We start from the raw sequence: 17,296 nt of genomic DNA on the forward strand, positions 1-17,296 counted from the left end.
AGTAGGAGGCTGAGAGAGGCTGAGCGTGGTGCTTTCTCAGGCACTGCAGCCCTCGGCTCTCCAGGCCTCCAGCACCCGGCCGGAAGCAAGGCCAGCCACAGAGCCTGCGGTTTGGCAGTTTCTCTGTTGTCCATTCAAGAACTCCCTCCGCAGGTCCTCTCAGTCACATGCGTGAAGAGGGGGTGGTGTGCGATTTTCAGCTGGTCTTCCTGGCCTGGCATCATGGCGATTATCAGGCCAGGTCCCTAAGAAGCCAGGGAGGCTGAGGCTCCTCAATACAGTCTGACTTTGGCAGGAGGCCTAGGCTGGTCTTTGGCTGACATATAACTAGAGAAGGCACGTAAGTCCCGGCTGGTGAAGGGACTGAGGGCCATCTCTGGGGTGGGAGGAAGGCCAGCACTCCTGGTGACAGGGCCCAGCCTCCAGCACCACCGGAACATCAGCCAGGCTCTCTCTCTCCCTACCCTGGGCTGCAGATCAAGGCAAAAAACGGGAGGGAGCCGCCTCAGGTAAAGGCACTAGCAGAACTGCCAGATGGGCTTGCAGCAGGCAACAGCCGAGGAGGCCCGGACCGCTCAGGACAGAGCCTGCCAGGATGGTGCTGGGGGAGGGAAAGGAGGCCTCAGCACAAGGGCTCTCAAAATGGCAGGGTCAAATTCTGCCCTCATTCCATTCAGAGACTACTACAGGAGCCTGAGGGACAGGCCAGGAAGGCCACAGCAGCCAGCCCCCAGCCGTCCTCGTTGCATCTTCCAGCTTGAGTTCAGAAGCTCAAGCAAGACCGGATCCCGGGCTCAGAGCCCTGTCCTCGTCCCTTCTGTTCCACCAAACCTCTTGGGGGACCAGCAGCACCAGGAAGCCCAGGGAAGGAGAAGCCAGGGGGCTGGGGCTGCCCCGGAGACCCCATCACATTAAGGTATAAAGACATGGACTCATCCCATCTGGGGGCCGGCAGGGCAAGGCTGGCCCAGTGGAGGGAGGGGGCTGGGCATAAAGGAGAGCGGACACTAGTCAAGCTTCCACTTCATGTAAACAAAGGCTGACCCCCTGCCCGGCCACGACAGTCTTGTGGAGGCGTGTGATTGTCTTGAGATGCTGCAGACCCTCACATCTGGGATACAGGGTCCCTGAGGCCAGGATGGAGGCTGCTGGGGCAGGAGGCCAGTAGGCGCCCGATGTGCAAATTGGTGCAGGGTTTGACCTGTGTCTCCACAGGACAGGATGGGGGCATCCACAGGTCCTGCCGACAGCTGGCCCGCAGCTCACAAAATCACACAATTGCTGGCCTTGGCAGGACTGGAACTTGTTTTACCTGCAGAGACAAGGGACACAGGCGGGGGAGGATGTAGGTAAAGTGCTCCCTGGGCTGGCCTCCAGCCCCCCTCCTATGCACCGCCCACACCGCAAATTTGGGTGCTGGGGTCACTGTCTCCCTCCCAAGCTGCTGAAACTAGGTCAGTAGGGTCCTCAGAAGAGCAAAAGGAAAGATTCTCCCTGCCCTGACAGCCTTAGCAAGACCACCACTGGTTGGGGCATCAGGGATCTGCCATCTCCTGACCTCAGCAGGGTGATTCACCAGTTGCTAATACCCTATGCAGCGTCACAGCTCACAAGCGCGACCGCAGTCACTGTCAGTGACCCTCAGCGTGGCTCTGCTGCAAGGGGGCATCCTCGGCCCGACCTGACAGTGGGGGGCAGGAGGGCCAGTAGCCCCCAGAGCCGGGCAGCGCCTGCGCCAGTGCCCGCTCCGCCGAGCCCCATCTCAGCTCCTCCCGCCACTCAGGCCGCCGACGTGGAAGGGGCAAAGCGGTGCCTCAGGAGGGGCCGGTAGGCTGACCGGGAGGGAGCCAGGCATGGTGGCGCGGACCCCAGGCTTAGGGGCGTGGAGGAAAGAAGGGGTGGAGAGGCACAGCTCTCCTCTTCCCAGGCCCCTTCCACCCGTTTCCACTGCCTCTACAGCCCAAGCAGAGGCCGGCTGTGTTCCTGCCCTCAGGCCAGCGCCTCGCGTCTGCTGCGGGGAGCCCTCCTGGGGCGCTGGCCGCCGTCTCCCGGGCGGCCGCTGACCTCTTTCCTGCCGGTTCCTCTCCACACTGCCAGGGCCAGGGTCGTCTCCCGGCACTCACACCACCTTCCCGTATCACCTCAGCTGTGAGTTTCACGGAGGTGGTGTTGGCCTCCTCTCCTGGGCCGTTAGCAAGAGAGACGCTGAACAGGCCTGAGTAGGGCCCTTCCCTGCCCGGCCAGCGGGGCCCAGGCCTCGGGACTTGCTGCGGGTCCAGCTGAGCCTCCCTGGAGGCCGTTCCGAGAGCAGCCAGAGGGTCGAGGAGGTGGGAGGGGAGCCAGACGATGGTGCCCGCCTCCCTGTGGCTCCAAGGGCCCGGAGCTGGGTCAGCCTCCAGCCTCCAGCCTCCTCGGGTGCTGAGGCTGCCTCCGCTGCCCTTCCTGTCCTGCAGTCCCCTGGCCACCGCAGGACACGTCCGTCCCCACTTCCTGTCCTCAGCGGCTTGCTGTACTTACTTGGCCTACTGAGCAGATGCCGAGTTTCTCCCCAGAGGCAGCAGAATTTTGGAGGCAGGTGAGAAAAGTCCTCTGGGCTCCCGAGGCCAGGGAGGAGTGGCTGCGTGGGCTGCGGGCAGCCGGGGCAGAGCAGATTTGTGGCCAGCTCCCCACACTCCCACCCACTCTCTGAGGCTGGATGTGAGCCTGGAGACGGGCCTCTCACTCAGAATTCACCTCCACGCCTCTGACGGGAGGCCGGGCTGAGGACCAAGCCCTCGAGTCCGCCCCTCCCGCGGCACACAGACGGGAGCCCGCTGCCGCCTGCAGCAGATGCTGTGGCCAATCACACCTGCTCAGATGAGTGGAGGAGAATATATCAACAGCCCCACATTTCTATTTTTTACAAAGTATATGTGGCACGGGCGGCCCAAAGGAGGCTCATGAGAGAAGGTCAAACTTCAAAGGAACAAAACAGCGAAGTGAGACTGGACATAGGGGCGGGAAGTGGAGGAGAGGCGGCCTGAAGGAAGGCCTGGAGCATCAGGACCCGGTCCGATGGTCAGGACCTGGCCGGTCCGGCTCGGCAGGCAGGAGAGGGGACAGTGATATAGACGGCCATGACAAGGACAGTGAGCTCCACCTCCCTACAGGCTTTAGGACCTCACACTCCCCTCTTCTGGAAGATTCTTCCCCTGGATGTCCACCTGGTTCTCTGCTTCCCATCATTCAAGTCTCTGCTCAAATGCCCCTTTGTCAGAGAGGCCTTCCCTGATCACTCTTCAGGAGAAGGTCCTTGCCCTCCCTGCCCCCCTCCCAGTACATAAGAGCAGGGGCAAGCTCACTCTGTCCACTGCTACACCAGGAATTTAGGACCGTGCCTGGCACAGAGCAGACACCGCATAGATAGACATTTGTTGAAAACAATGAACGATCAGGCAGCAGCAAGCTACGTAAGGGTTCACACCAATCTAGTAACAAGAGCAACTGCAGTGGCATCAGTGGGTGGTGACTGGGTGACGTACGTGCCCTCACTCACCTAGATGGTGACGGAAGCCCTGGCCAGGCCCAAGAGACCAGCAGGGCAGGGGATTTTGACACCTGCCAATGAGACTAAGGACACCTGCCTCTTCTCCGGAGCCCAGTGGGATCAACTCCTCGAAGGATGCCCACTCAGCTCCCCTCATCTGTGCCATGTGACCGAGACCTTGGCTGGTAACAGTGCTCAGGTTTATGGAATCAGAGCACAGCCTGAGAACATCAGCCGGGGTCTGACCTCAGGAGCGACACTGAGTTTTGGAACTCCATCTTGGCAAGACAGCTGTTGAGTAGGCTTACCCTGGAACTGGAGGCCCACAGGTTCCTTATGGAGCTCTGAACCCCAGCAGCACCTCCCCAGCCTTCCATCCCAGGCAGGCGCCCAGACTTCTAGGAGAGAGATCTGAGACCTCCACCCCAGGGATGACACAGGCAAATCTGAAGTCCCCAAATCCAGGAGCCAGCGAGCACAGCACTAGGAGCCAGACCACACTGCCAGCCAGGGTGGCCCATCCACGCATGACTCAGGGGAACCTGGGAGAGTTCTGGCACAGCAACTGTGGCTGCAGTCACCTCAGAGAACTCTGGGAACAGAAGCGTGGGCTCAGGGGCCCTCAGAAGGTGGTGACCCAGAGGCACTCTCCTCTTCCTCCATACGTGGCGGGGGGCGGGGGAGTCAGTCATGTACTCAGGCCTCTGGCCCTTCCAAACAGCCTTTAAAGACGTAGGCAGCTGGTGTCAACCCTGACCTCCCAGAGATGGCCGTAATGCTCTGGCAGGCCCTGGGAGGCAGGAGAGCCCACCGCCCTTTTCTCACTCATGACCGTGGGCACAGGGCCTCGCCTCTCTGCACCTCTGGGGTCTCGTCTTGAAACAACGTCATCAGGCAGGGTGGCTGTGGGTTCTGGGTGAGAGCATTTAGCACCGTGTCTACCCAGCACACGCCAGGTGCTCAGCCAAAGTCTGTGCCTTTCTTCCTCCTCTTACTGTGCACTAGAGTGTTGGCCTTGTCCCAGGGATTTCCCCAGGGGGACCAGGAGGGGTTTCAGGACATCACCTGGAACCCCCTCCCCCAAACTGGCAGTCCCCGAGGGCAGAGCCTTGTCACCTAATCTGCTGCTCTGAGGACCCCGACGTGGGAAAACGCTCGGGGCGCTCGCTTAAAATGCAGATTCCTGAGCCCAGCCGAGCGGGACAGACCCCTGACTCTTTTGACAAGGCTCTCCAGTGACTGCTGGTCCCTGAGGTTGGATCTCTGCCGCAGAGTCCCGAGCTCCTGGATGGGCACAGGTGGCCGGCTCAGGAAAGGCGCCAATTGCAGGAGCAAGGACTCAGCTGAGAGAAAAACCAGGACAGGGTGCTTGGCTTCCACCAGTAGGGGGAGCTGTGAGCCTTCAAACCACCTGGCCGCCCACTGCTGGACTGCCAGACCCGAAGGAAGGGATTTCTGAAGGTTCTCCCAAGGGCCACGCTTGGGTTTGCAAAAATTTGCATGCTGTTTGACAACTATATACTTCTTATCAAGTAATTGTACAGGCTGCCAGCTCTTAGCTTTTCTATTTTTCTTTCTTTTAGCCACCCTGTCATCGGCCTGGGTTCTCCCTTGACAAGAGGGCAGCAGGGACAGAAAGGACAGTCAGAATCAGAGCTCAAAGGGACCTCCTGAACCCTTCCTGGATCAACCCCTCCTCTTCTCAACCAGGAAACAGCCCCCGGGGAGGTGAAAGGATGTGTCCAAGGCGTGGGGAGCAAGGTCCTGGGAGCTGAGATCCCTCCGAGGGCTGTTCTGACGCTGCTCTGAATGTTCGCTGTAGGACAGGGATCCTTTCCCTGGATGGGGCCCTAAGGGAATAGCTAACGTGATTTCCTCCCAGATGACAGTTCCCAGTGTACTAGGATTGCAAGTTCCAACCTTGGGGACCCCCTTGCTGCCAGGAACCTGACCCTCTGGCGCACAGAGTCCTGCTGATAAGCTTCTGCTGCCTGAGAGGAGGCACTAAACCAGTCAAATGTTTGGGAGGCTGGAGGCCACAAAAAGGGCCTTTGGGGAGGGGAGTCTCTGGCTTCTTGCCCTGCCTCCGAGGGAAGAAAGAGGAAAGGTCTCATAAGGGATTCGAATGCCAGGCCCTCGGGGCTGGATGCCCATCCGGGTACACAGAGGCTGTGCTGGACGAGGCCACTCTGGGTGTTTCCTCATGATGGGGCAGCAATAGGGTGATCTTGAGGGCCACCCCTCGTGCGTGCCGCTGCACTCTTGCACTTGCCCTTCTCTCTCTGTCTCTGACTCTCTCTCTCAGGGTGCCAGGCACTCAGGAGACGAGCTGGTACAGGGCACTGTCCCTGGCTGTTTGGCTGGCTCCTGGCACCCCGTGCAAACACTCAGGGAACAGCAGAAGTGTCAGTGACCGTTCAAGTCATCCAAGCAGGGGAGTCTGATGCTGAGACTCACTAAAGGAAGCAGGAAGGGATAAGACAATGGCCTTTTGTTTCTATGGAAACAGCACCTCAGGGTGAGGGGCTGAAGGAAGAGAAAGCTTCTGCTTCACCTCCAGTCAGGGCGTGGGAAAGAGCCCCTTTTGTGGTTGGGCTCGCCCCTCCCCCTCTCTTCCCTGCCAGGTGTTCACCATGGCAACCCTCCTTCCAAACAAGAGGTGCAGGGCGGCAGCAGCAGCATCCGGTGCTGGGGGAGCCAGGGAGCCCAGGGGGAATGGGACGGGCCCAGCCACCCCTCCCTGACAGGACACGGGCCCTGGCCTCGGTTTGGTTTGCGAACTGGCCCCACTGCCACTTACTGTGCCCTGGGACCACTTAATTCACCTCTCTGAGCTTCCATCTGCCACCTCCGTGGTTACTGTGAGGGCCAAGTGAGAGAGCGAGCACCTAGTGAAGGACCCGGCACACGGAGGCGCTCAATAAATGCTTCCTGGCCAAATGCAGCTATAGCCCTGGCACTGCTGCTGTGCCCAAATTCTCGGAGACTCCAGGCCTGTCCTAACTTTAAGAGGCACAGACTGAGTGCATCAGGCTCTCTAGCAGGGCTGGGGCATCCGTGTTTGGGAAGACTTGCACTCCAGCCAATGTCAGGTCAAAGCTGGGGCCTTGAGGGACACAGGAATTCTGGAAGCACTCAGGCTGCCCGAGGTAAGTCCCTGCCCTTACCTACCTGGCCAGGCAGGGAGCCCAGGCTCACCGCTGCAAAGCCCCACAGCCATGGAGGGAGAAACCCCAACATGGAAACCCCTTTGACTCAGCAATGCCGACATGAGAAAAGGTGCCAGCAGTGGCCCTGGCTGTCACCACCAGCCAGAAAAGGCCACTCTGGAGACTGTTCCAGAGAAAGAGATAAAGGCAGAGAGACAGCCAGAAAGATACCACCACCAGGAACGGTCTCTCCCAGAAGTAAGCAGCCTGGCAAATATCACTTATCAAATAAACACAGGCAGGAGCCACGTCAAACTATTTACAACAGAAACAAGGAAAAGTGGGTCAGGGCATTGGTGCGGTGTGTTTGACCAGGTCAGATCCTGACGACAACTGATCCAGCAAGGAACAAGGTTTGCTGGAACAAGCCCTAGAGTCAGAGCCCTAGTCTCAGACTACTCCGTGCCCAGCACTGTTCTGAGCACTTCATATCCTCAGAACAGCTGGGCGAGGCAGGCATCACTTTCCCCTTTTAGAGAAGAAGAAACTGAAACTCCGGCCTGCAGTGGCTGGCCCCAGGCCACACGCAGGCAAAGGCCAGAGCAGGATGGGAACTGAGGACCATAGGGCCCAGAGCTGATGTGCTCTCCCTGCCGGGAGGCTGCCTTCTTACAGAATCAGCAGTGCTCCTGGACCAGGGCCAGAGGCCTGAGGAGCCCTGGGCCCAGTGGGAGGGGCTCACCTGAGACGTCACTGGAGCCCTGGTTGGGCCTCTTCCCCGTCACAAACTCCGCTTCGGCCGAGGCCTCGGGGGAGAGGGCACCGGCCGTGCTATTGGGCGCTGCGGGCCTCTTGTACCGCCGGCTGAAGAACCTGCTGCTGAAGCGCCTGCCCTCCTTGGCCTCGGTGGCCTCCCCGTTGGCAGCTTCTCCCCTGCCGTTTCGGGCAAGGGTCTCCCGGGGTCTGGGCTTCAGGTCCACACGCAGGTGGGAGACCACCCTGCCATCCTGACTCAGCTCTCCCGAGAGAACGGGCTCCACGGGGGGCAGCACCTGCTCCAGCGTGACCAGGTCGTGCAGGAAACTCTCCAGGCGCCGTGCTGACTCGCCGCCCTTGCTGCCCTCCTCCTGCCCCTCTGCATTGCTGCCGGCCTCCCGCTGCTGCCGGGCAGCCCAGCGCATCATCTCCCCAGGTGGGTGGCGGCCGCCTGCCACCAGGGTGTACTTGGGGTTGATTAGCTTGCGAGCCACAGTGGAGGCGTAGTTGAGGCCCAGCCTGCCAGCGCCTCCTGCCAGGCCCAGCTGCTGGTACAAGTCCACCTCCTCGGAGATGGCGTACAGCTCCCGGAACTCCACGTCGAAGGGCTCCACGTTCTGCCCCGTCAGGAGGAGGAGAAGGTTCCTGTCCACGTGGGAGGAACTCCAGGTGAATCTGGGAACGTGGGGACAGAAAAGCAACATACGTGTGCCCGGGCCTGCAGCCTCGCCCTGCCAGCCGCCCCTCGGCGAGCCCATCTCAACACCCCGCTGCCCAGCCCGACCTGCTCCACCCCTGAGGCTGGACGCCTTGCTGCCTTCGTGCTGGGGTACTCTCCCTCCACAGACCCAAATCCTCCCTTGGCCCAGGTCTTGGCCTCAAATGCAGAAAGCAGGCAGTGGGTGCAGGGCAAGGGCAAGGGCAAGAGAAGTCAGGCCTGGATTCAAACGTGCTTTCTGCCCTGCGTGCCTTGTAAAATGGGGCTTGTAAGGGGTACAGTCACAGAATTGTTGTGAGGCTCAAAGTCCAATAACGAATATAAAAGGTTTCGCTCAGTACCTGGCACAAACATACATTTAATAAGTAGTACCTATAGCTGCCACTACTGTTAATAGTATTCCATTCTTCAATAGTTCTTCTCTGAACTTTTAGAGCACTTAGCGTCTGCAAAACCCCATACTTTAACCATGTAAGAGGACTGACGCCATTTATTAATTGTTTCATGTGCCCGGGTCTCTTCCAGCCTCAAAAGGCAACCAGCTGTTGTGCACCATGAAAGGCAGGCAGTGCTTAATGCTCAATAAAAGTTGCCCCTCTTTCTTGAATAATCCATTAGCCAGAAAGTATGAGGGAAGGGACTGGCCAGGAGGCTATTCTTTGCTATCAGAATAGACAATAGCTCTTAAACTCACGATTGTGGAGGCTCTAGCCCAGCATCTTTCTGAACACGAACACTTCTGACCATGAACTAAGGCCTCCCAGGCCCTTCTCTGACCTGGCCCAACTCACCTGTAGGATCCAGTGGCTACTTTTTCACCATCTACCATTAGGAACTTGGATGACAGGGTCCCCTTGATCTTCCCCATGGGCATGTAAAAGCCAACACCTGTCACAGAGCGGACACGGATGTTCTGTTGAGAAGAGGAGAAGGGCACTGTCACTCAGGCTGGGGGCCTAGAGGCTCTAAGCTGAGTCTCTGCTTGGGTGGAGGACGAATGCTCTTGTCCACGGGACCCTGACTCTGCTTCCTACGGCCTGAGGAAGTCAGCAAATCTTGCTTTGGGCTCGGACGGGCCCAGGGTGGCCCCGGTCTGCTCTCAAAGCTCTTCAGAAGAGAAGCACAGCCCTGCCTTCAACCCTGACAGTGACTCTGCGGGCTGAGTGCCCGGGACTGGGCCGGAGCTGCCTCCTTAGCCTCAGCAGCCCCGGGAAAAGATGTAAGCTGCGCGTGCCGTTAGGGTTATCAGTTCATGAGGCAAGGTTTTGGACACAAGGAAAGGGGTTGAGAGTGCCGTTCACCTGGGCCCCTGAACTGGGGAGCAGGCAGAGGGAGGGCCAGAGGCAGTCTCCATCCCACTTCCTCCCCCCCTCCCGCCCCCAGCCCCAGTGGTACCACTTACCCGAATACGGAAGTCAGCGAGCTCCAGGCCCTGACACATCTCCAGGAAGTACTTCACGCCTGCCTCGTCCAGGATGATGTACACGGGGACTCGGCGCTTGGAGGCAGCATCCACGATGTCTTGGAAGATCTCACCATCAGTGAAGAGGTCCATGACCACAGCAATGACCTGGACAGGGAAGGGCACCAGTGAGGCACGTGGTGACTACACACGTACAGAGTCACACTGCGGCCCACGGAGGACCAGCTGGGCTGGGGTAAGCGCTGGCCAAGAGTCAGAAATGCCATCTGCACCACTCCTGGGTTTCGCACATCCCCACCCACCTCTGAGCGCATGTGAGCAGGAGATGGGCTCCCTGCTCTGGGAAATGAAGATGGTGCAGAGGGTGCAGGCCATGCTGCTTGTGCTTCATCCTTGGCAAATTCCCACCACCCACCCTGGGGATTTTCCAGCGGCTCTTCAGAAGCCGTTGTCAGTGGAGATCTAGGAGGCTGAGGAAAGTTGATTCTGGTGCCTTCAGGAAATAAGCAGGTTCTAGGAGCTGCAGTCACCGAGAGGCATGAAATGGACCATTTCCACAAGCTGCAGATCTGCTCAGATACCACTTTCTTTGCAGACCTGGGTGCTTTGATCTCCCTGCAGCTGTGCAAAGCCCTGTGCTTCCCTGAGCACAGATTCGGGCAGAGCTCCAGTTAGCTCGGGCTCCCTTGGCCTCCAGGTGTCCAGACCATCTCACTTCATCCTCAAATCAAGGTCCCTGCCTAGGACCCTTGATTTCCAAAAGCCAGTCTTGATTATCCATCCTGGAAGGCGAGGCCTTCCACAGCCTGAGGCAGATTTGCCTTTCTGACCTCAACCTCCTCCACTTCCCTACACAAACCTTCTGCTCCAGAGGCAGGGTTTTCTTGTTTGCCCCTAGCACTGTGCCCATGATGCAGAGAAAGTATGTGCTTTGGGGTCAGAGAGATCTGATTATAACCACTTTCTATTTATGTAACCTTAGGCAAATCCCTTAACTTTGATGAGCCTCTGTTTCCTCATCTGCAAAGTGGGGATACTCTGTACTTGCTACATTTGGCATCAGGATTAGAAATAACATCTGTAAGCATCAACAATGCCTGATACGTAGGTAAGTCTTCAATAAATGGTAACCATTGTATGGTCGAAGGAGTCTGCTTGTCGTTGTAACTGAAAGCCTGAACGCTGAAGCCAGGCAGACCAGGCCTGGTTCACTAACTCCACTGCTCACTCATCAGTGCCCCAGCTTCCTTGGCAGCAAAATCGAGCTCATAGCAGCACCTGTCTCAAAGGGTTGTTGAGAAGGCTTAGAGAAGCAAACTGTGAAAGCGTTTAGCACAGTGCCGGCACATGTTAAGCTCAATAAGTGTATCCTCCATCACCATCGTCATCATCACAATCACCATCACCTTCACGTGTGCTCTGCCATTATCTCTGCCTCTAAAGACCACCCCCCAACACCATTTACACAATATTACATAAGGCCCTTCTTACCTCCTACATTTAATACCCAATCATTCATACAGGTAACATTTACAAATCCCCACAGGCAGAGGGAGGATCTATGGACAAACTATAGTCCCTAACTTCAAGGGGTTAATCCAGTTGGAATCATAAGACATTCACACAAAATAATAAGACATAAGGTAAAACGAGATAAATGCCTTAGGAGATGCACAAATGATGTGTGATGTGAGTTCAAAGGAGGGGTGGTAGGAAGAGAAGGAGGGACTTAGGGAGGGGGAAGATTGAAAGATTACTTTCAGCCAGGGGAGAACAGGAAAGGTTTCACCGAGGAAGCTGAAACCTGAAGAATGGGCAGCCTTGGGTGCCATGAGAAATGAGCAGGGAATAAAACCGAGCAGGGAATAAAACCAAGCAGGGAAGTGGGCAGGGCTGCCATGCATGGGTATGCAGGTTGTGCACTGCACACAGGCACTGGGCTGATGGGGGTGAGTGGGAGCTGTGCCTGCCTGAGGAAGAGATGCCTTTTCCTAATCTGCGCACAGGTGCCACATGGGCTACCAGGGGCCTAGGAGGTGAACATTTCAGGCAAAGAAAACAGCACAAGCAAAGGCATTGAGGACAGGCATGACTGACAAAAACAGAGGAGATGCAAATAAAATACTGAATGAAGAGAAATAACTACAGATATATTTACTTTTCAAGAAATTCTTACTATTTAATAAATCTTACTATTTAAGAAATGGTAAAAAGACTAGGAACATTTACACATTGATGACTTTGAAAATGAAATTGACATGGATAAGTCATTAAAAGTGAATTAAACATATCAACTACAGTTCAGTTTTTTAAAAAGTAAATTAAATATAATACAGCATAATCAAGTAAGGTTATCCTAAAAATGAAAGGATTATTCAACATCAGAAATGTATCAATTCATAACATTTATTGTGTCAGAGGGAAAATCATATATTATCTTAATAAGTTTTTAAAAAGTATTTGATAACACTATTTGTGATTAAAATTCTCAAAAAACTAGGAATAGAAGGGACCTTCCTTAATGTCATAAAGGCTATCTACTAAAAACCCTCATTAAACATACTTAAAGTTGCATTCCCTTTAAGTCTTAAGCAAGTCAAGCATGTTCACTTATCACCACTGCTGTTCAACAAAGTATTGGTGGTCCTGAGAAATGCAATATGACAAGAAAAAGAAATGAGACAGAAGGACTAGAAGAGACAAAACTACCAGTATTTAAAGATGATATTTTTTTAAAAAAACAATTAGAATGCAGAGAAAAACTATTAGAAGTAATAGGAGAATTTGGCAAGATTGCCAGCTACAAGAAAAACTTACAAAAACCAATAGCATTCTTCTACTACAGCAATAACCAATTAAAAAAAAAAAAAGAAAAGAAGATCCATTCAAAATTGCAACTTAAGCACATAGTATTTAGGAATTAATACCTTTATGGAGAAATTTAGAAATCTCTATTAAAGGACAGTTACAAATATTTGAATAAATGAAAAGATAAACTGTGTTCATGGATAACATGATTTAATGTTTTAAAAATCCAGTTCTCCTCATATTAATAAAATCCAATGCAATTCCAATGAATGGTCAGTAAAATTTTTTGAGGAGCTCAAATATTTCTAAGATGTGAGGAAGAATGAAGATTCACAATAGCTAAGTCAATTTTGAAAAAGAAAAGCTAAAAGGGGACACTTGTCCTACTAGACAGTAAGACATACTGCAGAGCCAAATTAATAAGAATTGCGATACTGAGATAGGAAGGAACTGACAAACAGACCATGGGACAGAATAGAGAGACCAGAAATATATAGGTACCTACACACATACATAAAACTTTAAGTTAACTTAGTCTTAACTTTATGGTAGAATCACAACTCAGTGGAGAAAGGATGCTGTTTAGTAGATGCTATTGGGACAATTGGCATACTAAATAGAGAAAAATAAAATGGATCCCTACCTCACACCATATATAAAGGTGAATTTCAGGTAGGCTGTATACCTAAATGCAGAAGATACAACTAATAAAGGAATTCATGAAATATAGGAAAATATCTTCATGGCATAGGTAAGATAGGATTTATTAAGATTCCAAAAGCATGAATCATACCGCAAATAAAATTTTAAAAGAGGCATTTGGCAAATTAGGGATTTTCTGTTCAAAGAAAGATGTCAACAGACAAAGATAACTGACAGGGAGAAGATATCTGCAATATCTACCACCGAAAGGAACTAATAATATACAAGAGATGCCTGCACATCAGCAAGAAAAAGACAGAAAACTAATTAGAAAAATGGGCAAAGGATATGAATAGGCAATTCCTAGAGGAGATACCTGAATGGCTAATAAGTATGTAAAGAGAAGCAGACCTCATTAGTAAGCAGAAAGATTCAAATTAAAGCAAAGAGATAGTAATAACTGCAAATGAAGTGTAACCTTTAAAAATTGTATAAAAAATTTAAAATAAATTTAAAAAAAGCAAAGAGATAAGAGAGATACCACTTTACAACTATAACATTAACTAAAAACTAGAAAGTTGGATAGTCCTAAATGTTGGCGTGTGAGGAAAGGGGAACGCTCATTCACTGAGGGTGGGAGGGAACACTGGTACAGCTATTTCTTAGGGCAAGGGGCAGAGCTTCGTGGATTTAAGGTTGTGCATGCCTGGAAGCCAGCAACGCTACTCTTGGCCACACACCCAGGGAACCTCTTGGATCTTTGCACAGGTCTATAAGGGGGCAGGAACAAAGACATTCACCGTAGCTTTCTTTGGGATAGCAAGGAGCTGGCAACAACTTGGAGGTCCATCTCTAGAAGAATGGGTGTGGAGAATGTGAGGGGTGCTTGGGACAGAGTGCTCTGCAGCAGACAGAAGCAATGGACGAGTTCCATGTGCAGAACCTGGGTAGTTCTTTTTAAGATGAATGTTAGAGATAGAGATCTATAGCCTAATACCATTTATGTAAATAAAAACACACTACATAAAATATCTCTGCGAGTTTTTCAAGGATACGGACATGTCCAAGGACATACACTGCATATAGGAGGGTGGCTGCCTATGGAAGGAGAAAGGGACGGGAGGGAAGGAGAGAGTAAAATAAGAGGGGCCTTCCCTGGATTGACGATGGCAGCGGACCACGAACTGAGGTTCACAATCAGCTCTGCACTTGAGGTCCAAAACAAACAAATAAAAAACAATTGGCCTGGAACAGTTCAGGGTAGATGTAGCGTAAGGACAACGGGGTGGGGCTGGATCACGGAGGGTTTTAACAGGCCACTTTAGGCTTCATTCCAGCAGAACACAGCTCCCACCATCTCATAGGCCTCCTGATAGCTCCCAACTGCTGCCTGAGGCCAGAGTCTACTGTTTACTCATTTCCAGACTCTCCAGTGCCCAGCTCAAAGCTGACTCTCAGTATGTCGCTGGGGAGGGCTTGACTGGCTCAGGAAAGCGCTTCTGGATTCACTCTTGCTTTTGTTTTGTAATTGACAGCGCAGGTAGCCAGCTCACCCTCACCCCCACCCGACAGAGGATGTGCTGTGAGAGCATCACAGACTAGAGGGAGAGACGTCCCCAGGGGCCCTGCTTTCGGGAGGCTTGGTCTGCAGCGCCCTGGTGAGAGCCAGCCATCTGTGTCACTACCAATTAAGCAGTGAAATATCTGTAGTAGGAAAAAATCAATTGCTCGCTGACTCCTGCAATCTCGTTGTGGAGGAGAGGTGATAATTACCCTCCGCTTTGGTCTCTGAGGCCCTGCTTGACATTAGGATGCACGGCAACAGGCCCAGGAAAACGAGCTCCCCACTCCCTCCGCTCTGGTGTTTAATGTGCCACGTGATCCTACGAGCCAAATCTAACTTCAAGGCTCCCAGTGTAAATGGAAAATCAGGTTTTATAAGAGAGACATCAAAGGCACAGAACCCGGGGAGCCGGATTTCGTCAGGAGGGAAAAGCCATCCCCTGGCCTCCCGGCAGGCTCCTAGCATCCTTTACCTGGTTACCCACTGATGTGCAGCACCTGGGGAGAGAGGTTAATTTGAGGTGGCAGGAGTTTTTAGAAGCTGTCGCAGGCTCTGGCAAAGCAGTTCTGATGCTGTAACACTTCTCATCAGGTGTTTGGTTAGCTTACCATCTCCTCCTTTGATATTCGGCCTCAGCGGTGGGGTGGGGGAACAGGCTGTGTCAGGGAGCCTCTGAAATCCCCTCCATCTGTCACTTACCTTTAATTAAACTGCCAGCTTTTCAGATTCTCTTCCTGGACTCCTTAATTACCATTAGATTAACAAAATTCATGAAAAGGACTCCACCTTCCCCATGCACTCCAGGGCAACTCTACTCAAGACAGCTGGGGAGGGGCTTTCCTGGAGGCACAGCGGTTAAGAATCCACCTGCCAATGCAAGGGACATGGGTTCGTGCCCTGGCCTGGGAAGATCCCACATGCAGCAGAGCAACTAAGCCCGTGCGCCACAACTACTGAGCCTGCGCTCTAGAGCCCGCAAGCCACAACTACTGAGTCCGTGTGCCACAACTACTGAAGCCTGCGCAGCTAGAGCCCGTGCTCTGCTACAAGAGAAGCCAGGACATGAGAAGCCCGCGCACCGCTACAAAGAGTAGCCCCCGCTTGCCACAACTAGAGAAAGCCCGCGTGCAGCAACGAAGACCCAGCACAGCCAAAAATAAATAAATAAGTAAATAAATTTATTAAAAAAAAAAAAAGACAGCTGGGGACTGACACCCCTGGTGTGTTTGGATGACCCAGTCTGGACGGCCACTGCACTGCCAGTCTCCTCGTCACAGAGCTATGCTCACCAGCCTACCCTGGAGGCCCTTCCAAAATCAATGTCCTCTAGGTCACCCGGGCCAGAAGCCCGAGTCTACTGGCCTCCTCCTCCTCCCCATGACCAAATCCAATCGGCCACCGATGCCAGCAGGTCCTCCTCTGTGCACCTTCTCTGTCTGGGTCAGCTCCGTTCTGTTCCCACTGCACTGCTGCCCTCGCTCGGGCCCCCCTCATTTCTCACTGCACTTCTGGAATAGTTTCCTAACTAGTCTCTCCTCCATCTCTGTGCTCCAATTCTTTCTCCGTAGCAGTGACCCTGCCAAAACAACAGACTGATGAAGTGGTGGGTCCCACGGCCAAACTCCTTAACTTGGCATTGAAGGGCCTTATGATGGCCCCTTTCCTCCTCTCCAGCTTCATCTCGGACCATCTCACGTCTTCCCCTTGTTTTCAGCCGTGCAGGATGACCTGCAGTTACCCTAACTCAGGGTTTCTCCACTGTGGGACTTCCAGGGATCCAGGGACAGTATTCCTTGCTGTGGGGGGCTGTCCTGTGCATCGCAGGGTGTGTAGCAGTGTAGCAGCATGCCAGTAGCGCCACCCCCACTGGTGACAACCAAAAATGTTTGTAGACATCGATAAATATCTCCTGGGGGCAAAACTGCATCAACTCCCCACCCGCTTTTGAGAACAACTGCACACATCAGGCAGTTTCCAGTTCTGTTCCTACCCCTCCTGTACTCCTGTGAAACATCTACGCATCTTTCAAGACACAGGCAAGAATTTCCTGAACTTCTCCCCACCCAATATTGTTCACCACTCCCTGCTTCCTGCCCACGTTGTGTTCCGGGCACATAACAGAGATCCTTGACATTTTATTGTAACATCTGCTGAATGGCTCTGTCCCTTACAGGGCTGTGGGCTCCTGGATGGCAGGGACCATCTGACTTCTCTCAGAATCTCCACCCTCAGGGGACATCTCAACACCAAGTCAGTTCTCCAGGTTTGTGGAATGAATGTCTGAATGGAGGGTGTTTCATGTCTACTGTTTTATTTGCGGGGTGTGGACCTAGCTTTGTTGTTAACTTTTTAATTTCATTAATGACTAGACATTTTGGTGGAAGGACAAAAAAAAAAAAAGAATGCTGAGCAAGATTCCCGGTTAGATCATCCTGCTGGAAGGCAGAGTTGAAGTTCTTCCTCAAGGGCACAGAGAAGGGAAAAGAAGTGGCCGCCTTTTGGGACTGCTGCCTGAGCGCCAGTTCCCGGGCTGGTCTGCCTCTGTTCCACCCGCCCGAGGTCTTGAAGGAGCAGCCAGCCCATTATTGAGGACAGTACTTTACCAAGGGGTAAAAGTCCACGCCAAGAACATCAGACCAGGAAGCAGAGCTGCCACCAGCACGTACAGCCAGCGCCTCTGTGCAGATTATGAAAGGGTACCCGTCCTCCC

The 17,296-nt window shown here is 53.3% G+C and overlaps 1 protein-coding gene across 4 annotated transcripts in view; it reads right to left on the bottom strand.

Annotated features, from left to right (window-relative positions):
* Nucleotides 1-1,011: 1,011 nt before the first annotated feature.
* FAM83F (family with sequence similarity 83 member F) overlaps nucleotides 1,012-17,296 on the bottom strand; it is a 29,338-nt gene continuing 13,053 nt past the window's right edge. Inside the window, exons 2-5 of one of the 4 annotated variants that reach the window (XM_082420619.1) lie at nucleotides 9,552-9,719; nucleotides 8,941-9,062; nucleotides 7,418-8,076; nucleotides 1,012-1,312 (exon numbers count right to left, since the gene is read on the bottom strand). In XM_082420619.1, coding sequence (XP_082276745.1) covers nucleotides 1,263-1,312; nucleotides 7,418-8,076; nucleotides 8,941-9,062; nucleotides 9,552-9,719 — 999 coding nt within the window. In that variant the 3' untranslated portion in view covers nucleotides 1,012-1,262. Of the gene's footprint in view, nucleotides 1,313-7,415; nucleotides 8,107-8,940; nucleotides 9,063-9,551; nucleotides 9,720-17,296 lie in introns of those variants that run through there. The other 3 variants (XM_082420618.1, XR_014252493.1, XM_082420620.1) reach the window with 3 other exon arrangements.

This window comes from Balaenoptera physalus, assembly GCF_965194825.1.
Source record: "Balaenoptera physalus genome assembly, chromosome: 13".
NCBI classification, from domain to species: domain Eukaryota; kingdom Metazoa; phylum Chordata; class Mammalia; order Artiodactyla; family Balaenopteridae; genus Balaenoptera; species Balaenoptera physalus.